This window comes from Anoplopoma fimbria, chromosome 19 (genome assembly GCF_027596085.1).
Source record: "Anoplopoma fimbria isolate UVic2021 breed Golden Eagle Sablefish chromosome 19, Afim_UVic_2022, whole genome shotgun sequence".
Classification (NCBI taxonomy): Eukaryota; Metazoa; Chordata; class Actinopteri; order Perciformes; family Anoplopomatidae; genus Anoplopoma; species Anoplopoma fimbria.
The window spans coordinates 3442522-3461948 of record NC_072467.1 but is presented as its reverse complement, the minus strand read 5'-3'; the positions used below and the strand labels follow the sequence as shown (position 1 = coordinate 3461948).

General features: G+C 40.9%; 1 protein-coding gene across 1 annotated transcript in view; it reads right to left on the bottom strand.

Annotated features, from left to right (window-relative positions):
* Positions 1-2832: 2832 nt before the first annotated feature.
* The window catches only part of ptprq (protein tyrosine phosphatase receptor type Q), a 41611-nt gene continuing 25016 nt past the window's right edge, over positions 2833-19427 (bottom strand). Inside the window, 30 exon segments of the mRNA XM_054619687.1 lie at positions 2833-3050; positions 3152-3275; positions 5137-5272; positions 5368-5513; positions 5810-5935; positions 6045-6179; positions 6413-6489; positions 6655-6745; positions 7155-7236; positions 7490-7516; positions 8147-8191; positions 9362-9490; positions 9706-9805; positions 9913-9986; positions 10126-10417; positions 10654-10812; positions 11133-11202; positions 11346-11584; positions 11685-11871; positions 12086-12195; positions 12840-13211; positions 13315-13590; positions 14804-14945; positions 15209-15360; positions 15493-15768; positions 15841-16161; positions 17514-17685; positions 18624-18769; positions 18902-19056; positions 19167-19287. Of these exon segments, the coding sequence (XP_054475662.1) occupies positions 3013-3050; positions 3152-3275; positions 5137-5272; positions 5368-5513; positions 5810-5935; positions 6045-6179; positions 6413-6489; positions 6655-6745; positions 7155-7236; positions 7490-7516; positions 8147-8191; positions 9362-9490; positions 9706-9805; positions 9913-9986; positions 10126-10417; positions 10654-10812; positions 11133-11202; positions 11346-11584; positions 11685-11871; positions 12086-12195; positions 12840-13211; positions 13315-13590; positions 14804-14945; positions 15209-15360; positions 15493-15768; positions 15841-16161; positions 17514-17685; positions 18624-18769; positions 18902-19056; positions 19167-19287 (4520 nt within the window). The 3' untranslated portion in view covers positions 2833-3012.

The window sequence follows — 19427 nt, the reverse complement described above, 5'->3', positions numbered from 1 at the left end:
TATGAAGAACAAAACTCAGTTTTTTGTTTTGTTCTCTTTCAGGATATTGATATTAAGTTTGCACCTCTTTGTTTGGTCCAGGTTTCCAGTATTAGACAGTCTCTCGGTAAAAAATCATTTCAGCAGAGCTATTCTAGCTTCTCTCACTGCAATCTTTTTTTCCCCTCATCTCTGCATAATGTGAAGAAACGAGAGTACCAGCTTATTTGTTTCCTTCATCTTCTAGGGAACAGATAATCAGTTTGTGAGGCAGAAGGCCAAGAAAAAGGTATATTGCTCTAGCATCTCTACCCTGTCATGTGCAGTAAAGTGCAGTAAGCAAGGATGTTGCTACTCACTAAACTATCCTAAAACCACATCCTGATGACAATCATATTTTTCTGTGCTTCATTGTTGTGTGTTTTGCTAAACTTGTGTGAGCAGATATCTTCACAATAGTGTGTGACTGCCCTGATTCTGTGGCATTTTGCTCTCACAGAGCTCAGGAAATGATTTGCCTGACTGTAACATGAAATCTCTGAGTTCTACTGAGAGCAGCGTGCTTGTGTATCGTGTTCAGTCTGCTTACTCATGGGCAGCTGGGAGTAGGGCTGGTAATCAATCCAAAACCAGGCTTTAATAGCCAGATGAAGCCTTTCTCCTGCTGTATATTTACTTCTAATGGGTTACCTAGTGTGAATAATGTTGTTACCTTTGAATTTAGGCAATATTTGTGCACAGAAAACTCCTAGCTTTAGTTTAAAAATTGATATGATTTGCTCCACAAAGGGTAGACAAAAGTCCCCTTACAAAAACATCACCCCCCTCTCACAAATTATATTTTTCCTTGCACACTGAAAGTTATATAAGCAGAGTTGCATTCTTATGCTGAATGTTAATTAGGGGGGAAACTGAAGATGGTATAACATGGAATATTTATTGATTTCATCCTCCGGTTCGCTGTCCAGTGTCAATGGTTCGAGCTTGAGCCAGTTTGTACATTAGATTGCAAATCATCCAACTGAGACACACCGAACATATCTTGTACCTTTTGCACCACAGAATATATTGGATATATTGTAAATAGATAATATAGATTTATTCTGAAAAAAGGATTGGTTTGCCCAGTGTGTATCTACGTATGTATTTGTACAGAGAAGAATCTAGTTTAAAAAAAGGATATTATAGTTATTATAGCTATTATAATTATTATTCACATTTAATATCAGGGGGCGTCCTTAATCCTACTGCGTCGAGAGACAGGAAACAGGCAGCTTTTATAGAACATACTCCAGTTACCATGGTAACACACAGTGATATTAATACAGATCTACATTCGTCATGAAATTATAGTGTCATATTATTATAGCATTATTAAGAGATGGCTGGTTCACCTGTTAAGGTGTGTAAAGGGCTATGGTGTATTGGTGAATATGTGCAGTGAATCACAGTTAATGCACACACGTGCATACACAACCACACACACACACTGACATACACTAACATGCACATAGCTGCTAAAGCAACAGCAAATCCAATTTATATTCACCTTAGAGACTGATTTATCAAGTCAGCAACCCCACTTTGTTTACTGTAAACTCTGACTGACTTGTACTATACAGCATGATATTGTTTTTTTTGTTTTACTCATTTACAGTAAACAGGGGCAGTTTGATTATATGTTGTATCATTATTGTCAGGGCATGTTGGGCTGATTGATGTCATTTTCTCCCCTTTCTCTACTTCCTTTCTGCCCGACCCCTTACCCCACGCCTTCTCCATGGTTGTCATGGAGACGCACCAATCTGCATCCTCACTGTGGAGCACTGTCATTAATCTTTGCACCCTCACAATATTTCTAAAAGGAAGATTTCTTAAAGATCAACATGTTTACTAATGGAATATTTCTAATTTTTTTTCTGTTCAAAGAGAATGAAAGAATAAAGTAGTTTTTACTCTCGGTCCTGAACTGTCTGTCTGTCTGTGTTGATGCCCGAATCGTTTCCACAATGTCTGTATCACTCCCTGCCCTCTCTAATGAATGAATGTGCTCCAGGTGTGCAGGGAGGACGATGGAATGAAGGCGCTTATGGGAAATCAGTCTGCACAGGTGTTCCAGTGTCCTCCCAGCACAGTGGGTCTGAACTCATTCATTAACAGATGAGAAAGCAATATTGGATCTGACTTGTACTTGTGTGTTGTAGTGAGTCTGCATGTGTGTGTGTGTGTGTGTGTGTGTGTGTGTGTGTGTGTGTGTGTGTGTGTGTGTGTGTGTGTGTGTGTGTGTGTGTGTGTGTGTGTGTGTGTGTATATGTGTGTGTATATGTATTTTGAGTACTTAATTCTCCATGGATGCTGAGTCTGTCCTCCAATAGGACGAGCAAGTTGGTCATTTGTAATTTCATATGGCATTGATAAAAACGGCTACATTTGAAGCAAAAGAGTCTCGCAGGGAAGTTCTCAAGTGTTTTAGCTTTAAGTAGCCAGTGAAAAAATACAAGTTACTTTTATTTTTGCAAATCACTCTTGAGAAAGGATAAACAAAACAGAAATGCTGCCAACACTTCAATATAGTCAGTATTAAAATGAGATTGAAACTAAAACACCGTTTTGGCTGAATAAATTAGCTTACAAAAACATAGATAATATCACATAATACTTACAATACTCAGTGAAATCAAGTTCAGTCAGTGCAAAGTATCTGTAGGCTTACAAATGTGATTCAGCTCACCGCTTCGCTCTTTCCTCCCCATTCTTTGTCACTGTCTCCCTTTCGTCTCTCTCCCTCTTGTTTTGAGAACAAGTAGACAAGAGTTTCATTAAATGGAGGACTGTACTGAGAAGTGGGTTGAAGTGGAGCAACAAAGTCCTAGTTGACTGACAGATCGTTCAGTTCAAACAGTGCTGTTCGCTTCCTGTTTCCCCTCCTCCTCCCCCCTGTGTGGTGGAGGCGGCCGGTCCAGAGTCTGTGCACAGGTTGCCTCCCATCAGGCCTCACTCACCCCCGGTCAAAGCTGCCCCCTCAGTCAGTCTTTACATAGTGGTTTCTTCCCATTCCAGCTCAACATCACCTGAAGACCAGTACAAATGTGCGGAATGAGCACTGTGCTGTGGGGAGCGTGTGTTTAATCAAGTGTGTGGGTGCATGTGAGTGTGTTTATATGTTGTTTACCTTCCATGGCATCCAGGGAGTCCATCTTCTCCAGAGCTGAATAGCTGACGAACCAGATGGATTGGCTGTTGCCTTTGTTGTTTAGAAGTTCCAGCGTACTTTGGTGCAGGAAGATGTACTGGGCCTGACACGAACACACAAATACACATTGACAGACACTAAGCAGATGTCCTTAAAACGAATTTGGTGTAGAATTAAGTCGGGTGTCCTACTGGCTTATGCAACAACCCTGATTTCATTCCAACTGTCTTCTGTCTGATAAAGGCAGAAAAAATAATAATATCAAAACTGTTCTCTTTACGAAAATACTTAAAGGAACAAATTATTTTGTATTGTATTGCTTAAATGTAAATCAATATTATGTCACTTGATTCAAGGCTTTTTTTTCTCTTTCAGAACACAAACCTATAAAACTAATTTACAGATTTAGCTCCATTTTACTTAAGCAGATGACAGACAACACACAACACTCAAACCTTAACTAAAGGAGTTAAAAATGATTACTGGATATCATATTTCAAGATAGCTTCCCATTCAAATAAAAATGTCTCACTGCTGAAGGGTTTTCAGGCTTCCTCCTGTTTTTTGGCCCATAATGCAAACTCATTAGAGAGCCTCTCTGGCTGAGTGGAGAGAGATGGACGCTTGAGACTGGCATGCTTCAGATGAATGCACAGAGCAACTCTTTTGTTTGGACCGTGATGGACAATGAATGATGACCTTCACTCCTGAAGGAATTTGGCTTACTTTCTATCTGAGTCTATTTGTCAACCTCAATGAACTGAAACCAACCGAGATCAGTTGCTGTTGACTCGTGGAGAGGACCTGAGCAGTCCTGACTGAGCTGGCCCAACCACTGCAGGGAATGAGTGGAGCCATGGCAGAAAGTTACTGTGGTTCAGCAAAGGCCTGCATTTATCATACGCATGGCCTGTTAGAAGCTTGTATATACATAAAGTAATTAATTGCCCTTGACCTAACAAAAATGTATTTATTAGTCTACCTGTGCTGTAACACAATTTACCTACTAAAGCTGAATTTAAAGTAAATGTGTTTAGACAATCTGCCACTTGACTTCATAGCTTTATTCAATATATATTTGTTCATATCCGTGTATTTCTGTGATCTGGTGGATGTGGAGACGTATGAAGCAGCTGTTAAAAATGTACAAACATTTGTGATTTTATTGTAAAAAAAGATGAAGGAGCCCAAAAATGGAAAGCAGGAGTAGGATCCTGGAAGTGTGAAGTACCTTTGCAAGATCTGATTCAAATTTATAATAACTTTAACATTTGCTTTTTTTTTCACTTCGACAACAAGTGTTTTAGATAGTGTTAAAATGTGGGCTTGTTAAAAGCTGTCTGCAACGTCTCTAATACCGTTATATAATAATAACTCATCTGAATAGTGGCCTCTTGAAGTCGAAGCTCTTTTTCGTATATGACTGGACCTCCATGCTAATAGCAAGCTGTCTGGCACACTGAACGCGGCTGTCTCAAAGAATCAAGTATCTCTTGTATCTCTTGTATCTGCAGACATACTTCACAGCCAAAAGAAATGTACAGAACATCTAGAAATAATGAAACCATAACACTGAAGAAAAGCACAGGCACTAGGCAGAGGGTCCCTGCAGACACAGACACACAACGATGCTCTCCAAGTAATGCCTGAATAGGGTAATTTTAGGATAGGTTCATGCTGTTTCAAGGGAGGGAATCCTGCTCAGCATATGCCTTTAATCCACTGCCAGATCCTTTCATTTGTCAATACAAGAATTTACCAAATGTTTCCTCATGGGGATGGGATCACAAGTAGGACAACTGGACCAGACTTGTGAGTCTTTGATGATGCTTAAGTGTACTGGACAACTTAAGACAACATACTGTATAATACCCATTTTTATCTTTTGTTTATTCTCTCTGGGTTGTAAAATTCTACCACAATAATAATAACAAAATACATAATAATATTTGAATTGAACTCACCAGATTCTGTACCATGCACATCCTCTCGCTGCGGAGTTCAGCCACCAGGCCATAAATATCCACAAAGTCGTGATCTCTGACGTGCTGAATGAGGTGGTCGAGAGCGATAAACACACCTGTTCTGCCCACACCAGCACTGAGGAACAATGAGAGATGGACTTTGTTGATGAAACTTTAAGGACCTTGCTATAATTTATGCAGCTTCAGTAAACCACTGATGTGTCACGATACCTGCAGTGGACCACTATGGTGGTGTTGTCGTGTCTGTGGGCTCGGACAGCTTTCACAAACTTAATGAGAGTGCTGCAGGACTCTGGGACTCCGTGCTCAGGCCACGAGGTGTAGTTGAAGTGGCGAACCAAAATATAGTGCCCGTGCTGCACAGAGGAATTTATACGAGAAAAAGACAGGTGAAATTAACATAAAGTGTAGATAAAATGTACTTAGGGAAAGGTTTTATGTAGAAGTGTAACATATACCTCTACACTAAGGTTCTTAAAAGACTAGGACATTTGGGAGAGTATATTTGCAGTTAAATGGATGAGAAGAGCAATACTACTCTCAAATCTGTCAGTTCATTATGAAGCAGGAGCCAGGAGACTGTAAGCTCAGCTTAGCACAAATACTCAAGACAACTTTATCTGTGTGCGTGAGGGGTTGTCAGCTTAGTTACCTTTTCTACTTTCAGGGTTCTGACAGTCCAGTCAGGATGGACTTCCTCTGACACTTTTGAGATGAGAATGTCACTAAATACTGACATTGGCTTATTGTCCTCTGGCCAGTACTTGTGGCACCGAATCTGAAATGTCACACACACAAACACACATGAGATCTTCGCAGCAGATATAACCCTCCTGGTGACAGAGTAAATACTATTTCTTAAAAGTGGCAAATCTCTTATTACGCACTCTGCCTTTCTCGTAACACTGCGTAAGCATGGCGATGGTGTGGGTTCCCGTTTCCCAGATCATTCTCCAAAAGTCAGCAACTGTGCCGGGCAGAGGACCCTGGGTGGCTATGAACTCATTGGGACAAAGGTAGCCCTAAAAAACAGAAAAAGAGAGGCGTGTGACTATATTCGTAGTCTCAAAAAATCACTCCAGCAACATAAAGACCTACTGAAATTATGAAAGCATTATTCACTCACAAATGAATTAGCTTGAAAAGGTTTTTTATCCGACAGAATCACAAAAGGACAGGGTAATATCTAGACCAAAGTCCAATCATTTGGAGAATTTAATCAATGGGCTTTTAGCAGCTGATAACTGGTACTCACTGAGACAAAGCTGGCGTTGATGTAGTCAGAGCCTGCAGTGCCCGGTTCAGACAGCAGTTTCACTCTGTTGTTATTGTCTGGACACAGTTTAGTGAGAAGAGTCAGGTAGAAACAAATGAAATGCTGTTTTGCAAGCAGAGGTGAAAACCATATACAGCTAACGGTAGAGCTAACGCACATAATTTGGGTATGCTGTAAGTATCATAACTCTGGAAAATTGATTTTTAAGCCTGACCACTTACAAGGTTTGATGTTGGGGAAGCGGTTCTTTGATTTGTTCCAGGGCAGGTCAGCATCTGTAGTGGCCAAGTCCTGCAGCAGTTTTGGAAGCTCCTGGGGAGATAATATGTAACACATCAGTATTTTAAATAGACACACAAATATGAGTTAAAATGTCAGGGCATGCTATTTAAAATAAACATTTTGAACTTCAGCAAATTATCCATAATAAGTAGCTCCAAAAGCTTTTTGTGAGAGGTGCAAAATAAGCAAGGAAAAAGCTGGTATTGATTTTGTTTGCAATCACTTTCCATGCGTCTTCACTGTCTGCACTAAAGGATTCTTATTATCATCTGCTTTCTGTGATGTACCTTGTCTTCCAACAGCAGATGTTTTCTTCATGCCCCAATTATTTAGTCAATTCCAGTTGATTTTCTATTTTTTCATCCCATTCCATATACTGTATTTCTACACTCTACACAAGTGTGATAAACACTCGTCCAGGTTGTAGGCAAACACTTACAGCAAACTCCTCTTGGAACTTGGAATTGTCATTGGCACACAGATCCTCTACGTGTTGCAGAAAAGACTTCTTGTTCACGGGCCTGACAGAGGGATAAGGAGAGAAATGCACAGAATGTTAAGAACAGAGAGAAATGTACAAAAACTCGGCAACAACATGCTATTTTTATATTATATATATATATATATATATATATATATATATATATATATATATATATATAGTTTATTCTAGGATAATACATGATACTACTTTATATGGAGCAAAACAGAGCATGCTGATCTATGTTGCAACTATTGCGTGTATATTCACATTATTAATGCAGGAAGACTTACTTTAGTGATTTCCTGTAGCTGAGCAGCCTGGACAAAAATAGACAGCAAACATCAACCCAAAATAAACAAATTAACTAAATATTCCCAACCCACACTGTGGTATTTCTGTCCATGACAACTGCACTGCTCCTCATTGCAGAGAGTACATGGCATTGTATGTTAAAGCAAAGGCGGTTTAACCATTTCTAATCAAATCCACTTTGATTAAACACTGACTTTGATACTCTGTTGTTCACATTTCTTTAAAATGAAACGTGGTCCTTTCCCTTATGGATATTGTTTCTTTGCATTACTGAAGACTTCCTTCGCTTTCCACTTGTGCCCTCTAAGGCCACCAAGCCTTCCAAGCAATTTCGAGATAGTGAGTGGGTAAACAAATTAAAATGGTCTCAAGCAGAGGAGTGTCTGCACAGCTCTGTAACCCCTGCCAGTGATGAAGGAAAAGGAAAGAGGCTGAAACGCTGATGTCACTTGTTAACTCAAATGGCAACATCCACCAAAGGTTTAATAAGCAACACAGATGGATGATTGAAACCTTAATGGGTAACAACACAATGACACCCACATATAGTGATGAATGAAAGGTGGAAAGCAACATGCAAACAAAGCATATACACACCAAAATGTCACACACACATGTTAAAAAGCCCAACTTACTGGATCACATAAATCTCTTTCCGTCTAAAGAAGAAGGAAGAATACCTGGTGAGAGAACAGTGCTCAGTTTGAGAAGACAAAGACAAGGTGAGTTGATGCAAATGTGTGCAAGTAAAGTTATTTGTGCCATTCACGTGACAAGAAACAAGAAACAAGTGTGTTATTACATCATAAACTGAGTTTAAAAATGTGGATTTAATACAGATCTCAGCTACAACAAAACAGAAAGACACACAACGCTAATAACGCCAATTAAGGCGGCTGTTGCAGGTTAGTGGAGACCACAACATGCAACTCTGAAAAAATGTCCTCCTCAGGAACTGCCTCCTCTTTCAGGAATATGGAGAGTCACTGCAAAAATATTGTATTGGAAGTTTAATAAGGAAGGCAAATATTTGCTCTAGTAGGGCCGTTATATGACTTTACACATAAGAGATAAGGGGAGGAAGCACTTTTATTTATCCATCTTCTCTCAAGTGGGTTTTACATTTTTTAATGTTCCTGTTCATTCATTTCCTCTTGAAGACAAACCATATGTTACACCGTCCTTCACAAACTCCTCTATTTTTGGTTGATTTTTGTATTTTGTCATTAAGTAGGTGTTCTTTAGATGTTGGGGATGGAGGGTGTTCAGAAAGTTTATGCTCATCGGTTGTTCGAATGCTGAAGTCTTTCTATATTGGAAAATAAAAAAATAAAAACAATTTTATTTGTACTACTCATGTTAAAAGCTTTTCTATCTTGTAGTTTCTCACCTCCTCTCATCCATCAGCAACCTTAATAAACCAAAACTAACACTGAGTTTGACTTTGTTTCTCACCAGCTTGCAGCACATATTGTCTGCACACTTGTTAGTGCCAAAGCAGAAAAACAGAAGGGCTTGACGCTGGATTTGTATGAGAGGATGGTTGAAGAGATGCAGTCAGGATGACTGGTCTGTTCTGCAGGGAACTGAATATAAACTTTAAAGCCACAATGATGCTGTGTTATTTCATAGAGCTGCTGCTTCTATTTTCTGCACAAACTCTACAACACTAGAAGGTTTTGTGCTGACAGGACATTTTTGTCTTGTTGACTTAGATTTTAAATCTTGTCTGGAGCAGCTAAATCAAGCCTGAACTCGTGTAGTTTGCAGCCAGTCTCAGCTGCCAAAAATGTGTGTGTAATACTCAGTAAAGTGGCACTCTTAGATTAAAACTGAACACAGACACTAACCGGTTGAGCTTTTCTTGTTTCAGCTCCAGATCTGCTACAGCAATCAGCTGATCCAATTTACACTTGGTCTCTATGATCTCTGCTTCTCTGGGTGAATAAGTCCCGCCCTCCTTCTTGCGCTGATGGATCCTGACATGTCAATCAAACACATTTAGTTACTAACAGGGTAAATACAGAATAAAAATTATACAAAAGAAAACAGATTTATTGCAAATCATGCAATGCAAAATCAACAGTTTTTTCACATTACGTTGCAGATTGTAATATTTGTGCATTAACACTCAATTGCTATCAATGTTGCATATAAATGTTGGCAAATGATTAAATGCCTGTTGCCATCTTACTTGACAGAACCACAGATGATGATGATGAGCAACACAGCCAAAAAGAAGGACAGCAGAACACCCAGAATGATCTGCTCTTCTCTGGTCAAAAGCCCATCCGCTAACGAGAAAGGGAGAGGAGATAGAGGTGAAAACATCACACAGGACTATAGAGGTTTTCTATTAAAAATGTTTGATCTAGAGAAATACAGAGATGAATATAAATACCTGCAGTTTTGACATGATCCGAGTACTCAGAGTCTGTGTATTGGCCATTGATGTTCGTGGCTCTGAACTTGAACCTGGTAAATATGGAACAGTCCAGTGTCAGCCTTATATTATTATAACACATGTACATACAATGAATTTTAAGTTGTTGTGTGGCTGGGTGTGTGTGTGTGTGTGTGTGTGTGTGTGTGTGTGTGTGTGTGCTGCACTCACACATAGACCGTGTTTGGCTTCAGAGGTCCATTGCAGAAATTGTCAGTGTTGTTTTCCTTTATACAGTCATTGTTCCCTCCGATAACGTACGTTCCTGTTGTAGTGTGATTTTGTCTCACTGCAGGCCGGCCGCCTGCAGACCCACTGCGACCAACTCTGACATGTGCGTCTGTGCGCAATGCCCCGTCCCCCAAAGCACATGACGGGTTGGGGAACCCCATGTCGGTCAGGTAAGGGGCAGGTTGATCAAAAAACGCATTCTTCCAGTTGGTCAGGTTCTGGATGTCCTTCACTGTGACAGGATGAGTAAGTCAGTTAGAGAGGAAAGGAACCGCATGGGGAATGAGTCAAATTTCTGCTGACGTTAAGCCCTTTGGCTTTTGCATACATTTTGACTTTTGTGAGCTTAGGACAGAGTGACGTACTGTAAAACAAGATTCTACTTGAAGCTTAAAGCCCAAAGCAAGACCGATACCCAAATGTATTCAACTAAAAATGACGGCTGTCAATGTTTTTGAAGAGTCATACCCCCTGACTCGGCCGTGATGACCTGAATTTTTGTGATTGGTCCGTTGTCATCCCTATAGAAACAGGCAGGCATGCGGATCGTGATACTCCTGTGGGTTACCATGGCAACCCCTCCATGGCCCAGCACTGCTTCAGGTCTTTGGGTTGGCTTGGCCGGGGCTGGAACACATGCACGTGTGAACACAGACACACGCACACACAGACACACACACACACACACACAGAGTGAATACAGTGTGTGTGAAGATGTGGAATAAGTCTGTTGCATTTACATATAAGTCATGACAAACAGGCCACTGCTCAGTCCTCTATATCATCAACACACATCTGACAATATCGCTGCGTTACATTTGTTGTGTCGGAACAGGCCTGCAGTGTTACTGTGGAGTTGCAATTTTCTGTTTCCGAAAATGCTGCATCAAGAAAGGGAGAAACACTGTGGAGCGATGAAAGCACAGACAATAAAGATGGACTTGTACCTGTGATCCCTGTAGTTATCAGGACATGTGGGCTGGGTGGGCTCCTACCGGCACCGTTCTTTGCTGATATCTACAAACAGATAAATAGAAGACAGGAAGAAAATGGGGGCAAGCACAAAAAGGAGTTAAAGAAAACAACAATTTGACAACAAGTTTAAACTTGTAGGGATTTGGGCTGTGTATATGTGTGTGTGTAATGTGTGTGTGCTTCACCTGTATGCTGTAGCTGTGTCCTCCTTTTAAGCCCTCTATGACAGCACTTAGCTTGTTTTGGTCTCTTTCTGTGATATTAAGGCTGACGTTCTTGACCAGCTTGTCTTTTTCGTAGATGTACACAAAGTAGGCAATTATGTTTCCGTTGGGCTCCTCCGGAGGGGTAAAAGTCACCTTCACACGGTTCACTTCCTCTGGGATAACTGATACAGTCACGTTCTTGGGAGGGTCTTTGGGCTCTGGGGACGGAGTAGAAAAAATACGAGAAAAAAAATATATTTTGTTGTATTTACAGGAGGGCAGCGGCTAGTTGCACCCAAGATGTACATTTCCACATACCCTCCTCCATTGTCTGAAATTCAATAGGCCCGATGGATTTCCCATCGCTGGCAGCGTGCTCCAATGGACCAGTGAAAGCAGTGATAGTCACCAAGTAACGAGTGAAAGCAGTCAAGTTAGTCACAACAACAGTCGTCAACTCTCCTGGAGCTCTGACTGTTGAGATGTTCAAACCAGGACCATCCACCTGGTGTGACAGGAGAGTTCATGGAAAGATTTAATACTTGTATGTGGATGAGCAGAGTTGGATTAATTTGCATATGATTTGCATTTTACCACATCATATGTTAATAACTCAGAACAGATAAGAGAGTTATTTGGTCAAAGAAGTGTGTTTTTCATTTATTGGTGACACGTTCATATATGTGTGTGTGTGTAAAACCAAAACTCAAAGAACTGACCTGCACAAGATAAGAAGTCGGCCCAGAGAGAACAGCTGGAGCGTCCCATGAAATGCGAAGGCCGTTGGAGGTGGGCATCACGTTCAGGTCTCGGGGAGGGTCATCAGGGTCTGATGGAGGAGATAAGAGAAACACAGAATGCTTAATATGTGCTATCAAATTAAAAAAAAACCTGTTAAATTTCGCTTCGTTATCATGTCAATGTCGATTGATGCTTCCATGCCATTGGCTCTTTGCAGTGTTTTCTCTATTATACGTGGTCATGTGGCCTCTAAAGTGGCTTTTTTGATCTACTATCAAATACTAAATTCTATTGTAAAAATACTACTACTACTACTATTATTGATAAGTATAATAGCAGGGCTTAACCAGCCACATATGCCACATAACAGTAAGTGCAGGGTTGCCACACAGTGCTATGAGAATGTGAACAACTGATAAAACAAGAAAAGGAGGAAGTGGACAGTGTTTTTTTTGCTACTGATGAATGCAGAATCTCTGAAGAGTTCAATCTTGCTTTAATATATATGTGAAGAGAAATCCTTTCCTTGATAGCTAAATTCTATTTAAATTGGTTAAAGTCTTGTCAAGGGGATGCCCAAGTTACTTAGGAAAAACCAGACATCAATCTAGATAGGATTACATTTATTCAATCTGTATAATTCTTACCGAATACAAAAAAATGACTTTTATCAAATAACTGCCAATGCTCCCCTGGCAACACAAAAAGATATCATCACTGTGACGCTCTTACTTCCAGCCAGGGTACGTGCGTAATTCCAGAGTGTATATTCCCCAACTCCAGCGTTGGTCACAGCAGCCACTTTGAAGCGGTAGTATCTGTACTTAGCCAGCGAGTGGAGTGTGACACTGTGGTTCTCTTCAATGCCATCCGAAGCATTCACTGACAGTGTGGCATTAGACTCCACGCAGTCTGAGGTTAGTTCGTCCTCTGGGGCCGGCTGCGCAGTAGTTAGTGTGTTTGGTTCACAAACAGTTGAGAGCAGCTGTGCAATGATGTGGTACTCTTTCAGGAGGCCTGGAACTGAAAACGGTGGAGCCCACTGAAGTGTCAGATTGTTAGGTGTGACCTGAGAGATGGTGAGGAAGCGAGGGGCAGCTGGGGCTGTTAAGGTAGGCAAAGAAGATTGATTTAGATATCAATTCAGTATACCTTTATATAAGCTAATAAAAGCCCAAATGTTACACAATACAATAAAACTGACTACCTGATTCAGGAAGAGTGGAAGCAGTACAATTCAGACTGTCTCCAGGTCCTGCAGAGTTGACTGCGGCCACAGTGAGTGCATACCTCTGGTCTGGAGAGAGCCCAGTCAATGTGTACTCTGGTGTGTGAGCCTGGTGTGTGTAGGACTGTGAGTCTGCCTCCACTAGAATCTCATAAAAAATTATCTGCCCATTAGGGTTGGCTGGAAGTTCCCAAAACAGCTGTATTGAATCCCAGCTCACTCCTGAGCAAGACAGGTTCCCCACCGCATCAGACACTGCAGACAGAGAGGTAAGGCAGTGAAATTATTATACTAGCATCAGCTTTAGTTAGCATTATTCACTGTCAACTGTCAAGAGGCAAGAACCAAACGTTACGCTAGTACTGGCCTGTTGTACATGCTGAAAAAAAGATGCTACACACACCCTTTTCACAGGACCCCGAATAACTGGAAACTAAAAATGTGCATTCTGCAGACAAAATGTACTGATTTCACAACAGAAGTCCTGTGATATAATTTATTTGGAACATACATTTTTTTCTTTATTCAATTTTTTAACTCACAATCATTACCACCTTTCATGTATGTATTTATCATTGGTTGCACAGCCAGCTCCTCTGAAGTAATGACCTGCTGTCCTTTGGGGGAATCACATTTGGCTTGTCTCGTGCTATGTAATGCTGCTGAGCCTTTTTCACACTGCCAAAAACTAAACCTCTTTGGAGTAGACTGTAAAATACTTCCAATGTTTTATACCTCAATGTGTTTGACATTTTAAATGTATTTATTGGTTTACATTTATTTGTCAAAAGATCTGATTATTAATTGTAAGGTGTCGTTAAGCTCAGAAATTACTGACAAAACACAGAGATCCCTTGCACAACTTTGGGGCGGCCTGTGTAATTATCAGTGATCCCACACACGCACTTCATGACTTCTTTAAGCCAATGGCATCAGTAATATGTTTTAAATTGACTGTATTCAAAACAAATAGACAATCTGAATTATCTCAGAAGCAATGACAATGGTACAAGATTAAGATGGTAAGATTGATAAATGCATTTGCACTTGCGTGCCTTCGTGGTGTCGAACATACACTGTTGGCGAGGACTGGACTGGTCACTCACACTGGAGTCTTTAATCTTCTTTTTCTCTTACTCTGTCATGTTTATATTTTTAGATGCATGTGGATTCAACTTTTGAGTTATTTTTTGTGTGTTTTTATGTGAGCGAAGCAACTTTTCTTTAATTTCCCTTTAAAGGACATAAAAGGTATTTCGAATTGAATTTACTGTTCAACCAATAACAAACCATAAATTATGACGGAAAATTGTTTTCCACACAGCAGTTTAAAAGCACAGTGAAAGTGACTAAGAGAGCCTAATGTTAAATCGATATTACAACACAGCTACCAAAGTGTAGAATATTGAAGTGAGCACCGACCTACATCAGTCTTACATCCCCTGTGTGTAGACAATGTGTACTTTACCTGACTCGTTAGTGGTGAAGGTCACTGGGCTGCTGAACTGATTCCCATGGCCCACTCTTGTGAAACTGTAAACACTGATCTCATAGGAGCTATGAGGCCTGAAGCCTGATAGATACTCTGTGGTCGACGGACTGGAGGAATTCTACAAACACACAGAAAAAAGGACAGATAGGAGATTAAATCATCCAATCCTGATCACTGGAGTGGATAATATCTTATTGTATCAGCACACATACGTGCATGTGCGTCTACTTATAACGTTACCGCTGAGTGGTATCTGGAGTGTGAAATTAGACCTACGGTAAGTGGGACTGTGTGTACTCTTACAGAGTGGGTTTCTGGAGTGTGTGTAAGTGTGAGAGTTGTTATTGTGGAGAAGCCTTCGGTGTGTGAAATTACCGGTACCTTGTGTGTGACGGTGTGTGTGATGAGGTCTCGAATCCTGAAGCCGTACTGTATCACCACTCCATTGGGCTCCAGAGGAGGCTCCCAGCTTAGCCACACAGAGACTGCTGTGTGGTTATATATAGTCAGGTTACGGGGAGGGGACATCGGCCCTGAAACACAAAGTGAGGCAGATAGAGAAGAAGATAGACTGAAACAGACAGCAGATATACACCCATAGTTTCATAAGTAAACATCATCTAATTAGGATCTTAAAGACATTTTAAACCTGCTTTCAAACTAACCTCCTTCATCGGTGTGCAGATGCAGCAGCAGATAAGGCCCAGAGCCTTTACGCGTTGCAGCTGTAATAGTGAGGTTGTAAGCTGTGTATGGAAGTAGGTTGGTGTGGATGAAGGAGGTGTTGGGGGTATGAGTTGTGTTGGAGCCCCCTGGGCCAAACAGAGTCAGGGTATACTCTGTTATTTCCCCATTGGCCTCCAGAGGGCGCTGCCAGACCATCGCGATAGAGGAGGACGACAAATTCCTGGTGGACACCAGCAATGGAGCCGAACTAGGAACTAAGAATAAAGGGTTTACAATAAATACATGAACCATACTGGATAAGTGAATGTTTCTGTAGATAAACTCACTATCATCATCCGTTCTCAGATACATTGTGCTGGTGTGGTTGTAGGCAGCGCCAGCACCAGTTGCCGGGGTAACAGTGAACACATAAGGAAAATACTTCTTGAGTTTGGTGAACAGGATGATATTGTCAGTTGTGGTATGCTTGATGGTCTTGTTGGCAGCTGAAGCCCCTTGGTTGGATACGTCTGGGGGGATGCTGGCCTCCTGTAAAGTGAGCAGATAGCTGGGACGGCCATTCGGCTCCATGGGAGGGTCCCAGCTGACGATGATGACCGTGGAGCTGAAGATCTGAGCAGTCAGGTTTCGGACCGAGTCACTTGGCACTGAAGGATTAAACAAGAATAATTGTGTTACTATTATTAACTAGAAGTGACAACACTGGTTTAAGACTGTGAGCCTTTTGATGCAGGTTTATTTTACCACAAGGCAGTAAATGATGGCATCAATCAACAATACACAGTGACATTTGAGGGAAAAAGAACAGCGCAGCAGTCATTATCATCATTTGTCACAAGCAGAAGTCATCATCATTGGCAGCATTGTTGTAATTCACAAAATCAACAACAGCACATCACATAGAACAATACGGCATGACATTACTTTAACAACACAGAAACACAGCAAAGTCAATCAGTACAGTAAACAGAAACAATATCCTACAAAATAAAAAGACCAACAGAGGCATTGAGGAGAGTAACTAGCACACTGAAAACCTTGGGAAGTAAAGGGGTTGAGGAGAAAATACTCATCCTGTTCATCGTCTCAGCCCCTCCGAAAATAACACATGGTACACAGAGAGATAAAAAAAAGGGGGAGATGAAGGGGAAACGGGGGATACAAATTGAGAGATCCATAAGATGGGTGAGTGGATGTGAGGGGCCAGGTGTGTGTGGGGGTCTGAGCCTAGCAGGGGGCTTGGCTGTGCGGGAGAGACAAGATGCCCTGAAGATCCGGTGATTGGCTGAGAGTGGAGCAGCTAGAGCACAGGCAGAGATACAGAGTCAGTATGAACAGTTATCATCAGAGACAGTGAATACTATGTTAACAAGAAACTAACAACGTACAAGTATGAACTCTGTGTGACAAAGTCTGCGGCGGCTGTCTGCACCATTTTTCCCAAAATAACATAAAAACAAAGAGATCAGCTTCATGTACACATTATTTTTTACATTAACGATATCAAAAAGACTACAAACAACTATATATTACATGCAAATTTTGGTTTCTGTGGAAACAATGTAAAGCACAAACTTTCTCAAAGCAGATCAGGCTTTTGTTTTTTCTGTCATCATAATGTAAAGCTTCTTGACTCTCTTTTCTCTCTGTTTTTTAATCCCTCACAACTTTCGTCATGCTTAGCGAAAGGACACACAAACTTGCTATCTTCAAGACAGTGTCACAGGCGGACAAAAAAAATATAGCCAGTTTGCCAGACTGACTGTTATCCCCTTTCACTAACAGGCTGAAAGTCACATCTTCAATCGCAGAGTTTTTATGTAATTTTCATTTTGGAAATTGAAGAGTTTTGAAAAAAGTGTGCAGACTCACCCTCCGGGGAGACTTTGAATTATTGCATGTAATCATTATCTGGAAGTATGTGTAGTATTTATTTTTAAACATATTTAGAATTGTGTATATGGAATCGTGTTAGTGTGTGTGTGTGTGTCTGACTGACCATCCTCCGGTAAGAACAGGGACAGTGGCTCACTCTGGACCCCTCCGTCCCCCTGCACTGTGCTGGAGGTCATCCACAAGGTGTAGTTTGTGCCCCCAACCAGCCGGGTCAGAGTGTAGGAGAGGGCTGCTTCAGGAGAGACAGGAGCAGGTAAGTCTGAAAGCAAAACCCTCTGTGGAGAAAAAAGAAGCATTAGGGTTATTTTCAGACAGAAATTTAAACAGAAATTGAATCAGGAACAAAATGTGAACTATATACAGATGGGTGACAAATGAAAAGAGACCCCCAACAATAGGTGTCTTGGTCAGGTCCTCCACAATCTATCAGGAAACATCCACAATTATTATGTTTCAACTCTCATTTATTCAGATTTTCTTTGCATTGTTTTCTGTGCCCCCAGGAGGCAGCAGAACGGGTTGTAAATGCAATAGTGATATGGTTATAAAGTTGATATGATGCATGCCATAGTATTAAGCTATGTGTTAGTATTAGTTAGCCATTTCAAAAATCCAGCAGACATGAAGCAACATAAGCATTCATCTGGAGTGGTTTGTGTCCTCTCCACCAACTCCTGAGACTATTATTGGTCTCTTTAGCTGCTAACAGCTTCCCTATGTTCACCATCTAGTCACTAACTTTGCTGTTTGGTGCTGTGCAGGTAGCATACAGTAGGTTAAACTAAAAATAACAATCTGATGCTGAAACAAGGTTAATCATATCAGTGCAAGGAAACCAAACTTGTTAAGTTTCAGGCCGGAAACCAAAATAATGAGCTAAAAGATGCTAAAAAGCTTTGCACAGTATGGCTGACAGGAACTTCTGGGTTGGGTGATAATTCTCTGTACGTTCGTGACCATGAGCGACACCTTTCACATTACATATAGTTATTTGTTGGGCTGTCCCTCAAGCAAAGAAATTATAAGTCTAATAAGATTTTGTCAAATAATCGATGAGTTGATTTAAATGACAGAGCTTTAAAATTAGTTGGCAAATCAACAAAAAGGGGCAGTCCTAGTTATTTGACCCATTTTTGTAAAATTTTAATATCGATTAGTGCAGCTTGAATCTGTCACTTGTCTGTATATTCTATATACAGTTTATGCGTCTCACCTGCTCAGCCACAGTGTTGTTATTAGAGTAATAAATAGTATAGTGCACAATGATTCCATTAGGTTCAGTAGGCGGATGCCACAGCAAGGTGACGGAGGAGGCAGTCACATTTGCAAAAGTCACATTCTGGGGGGGGTCAAATGGTTCTGAGAGCCAGGAAGCACAAAAAGGATACACAGACACACATTCAGTTAGTGGGAGAAACTGCACAGTAAAGAAATATTCTGTATGTGAGTGAGAAAAAATCTGTCAAATATTCTTTAACAATTGTCCAGCACCTGCATCGGTGGTGGTAAAGCTGATGAAGATCAGCACTCCTCCATCTCCCAGTCTGTTCCAGCTGGAGACAGAGGCATTGTAGCGACTCTCTGAGTCCACATTAATAACCACTGATGTCTCTGTCACATTATGCCACAGCTCAGTCGTTTCATTCCTGACAAAGAGAGCAACCATTTATGTTGCAATGTGCTCCATGTTCTTTTTAAACCTCTTTTTTTCCAACAGAGTCAAACACAAAGAGACAAGTAGATTAAAAAAACTCACCAAACTCTGACAATGTAGTAGAGTATATCTGAATTGGCTTCAAGTGGTGGTTTCCATGACAACTCTACCTCATAGTCTGACAACTTCCTGGTGTGGAGGAACTGAGGAGGTGTGTCTGGAGCTGAGATGCAGTAGAAACACTTTCCAGTAACATAATACAAACAGTAGTAAGGCTTATCAAAACAGAAAACTGACGAGTGATAAAGATTTATTTGCGCTGGGCAAAAATAAACCTTGTATGGCCCCTCAGGAGTGTGACAG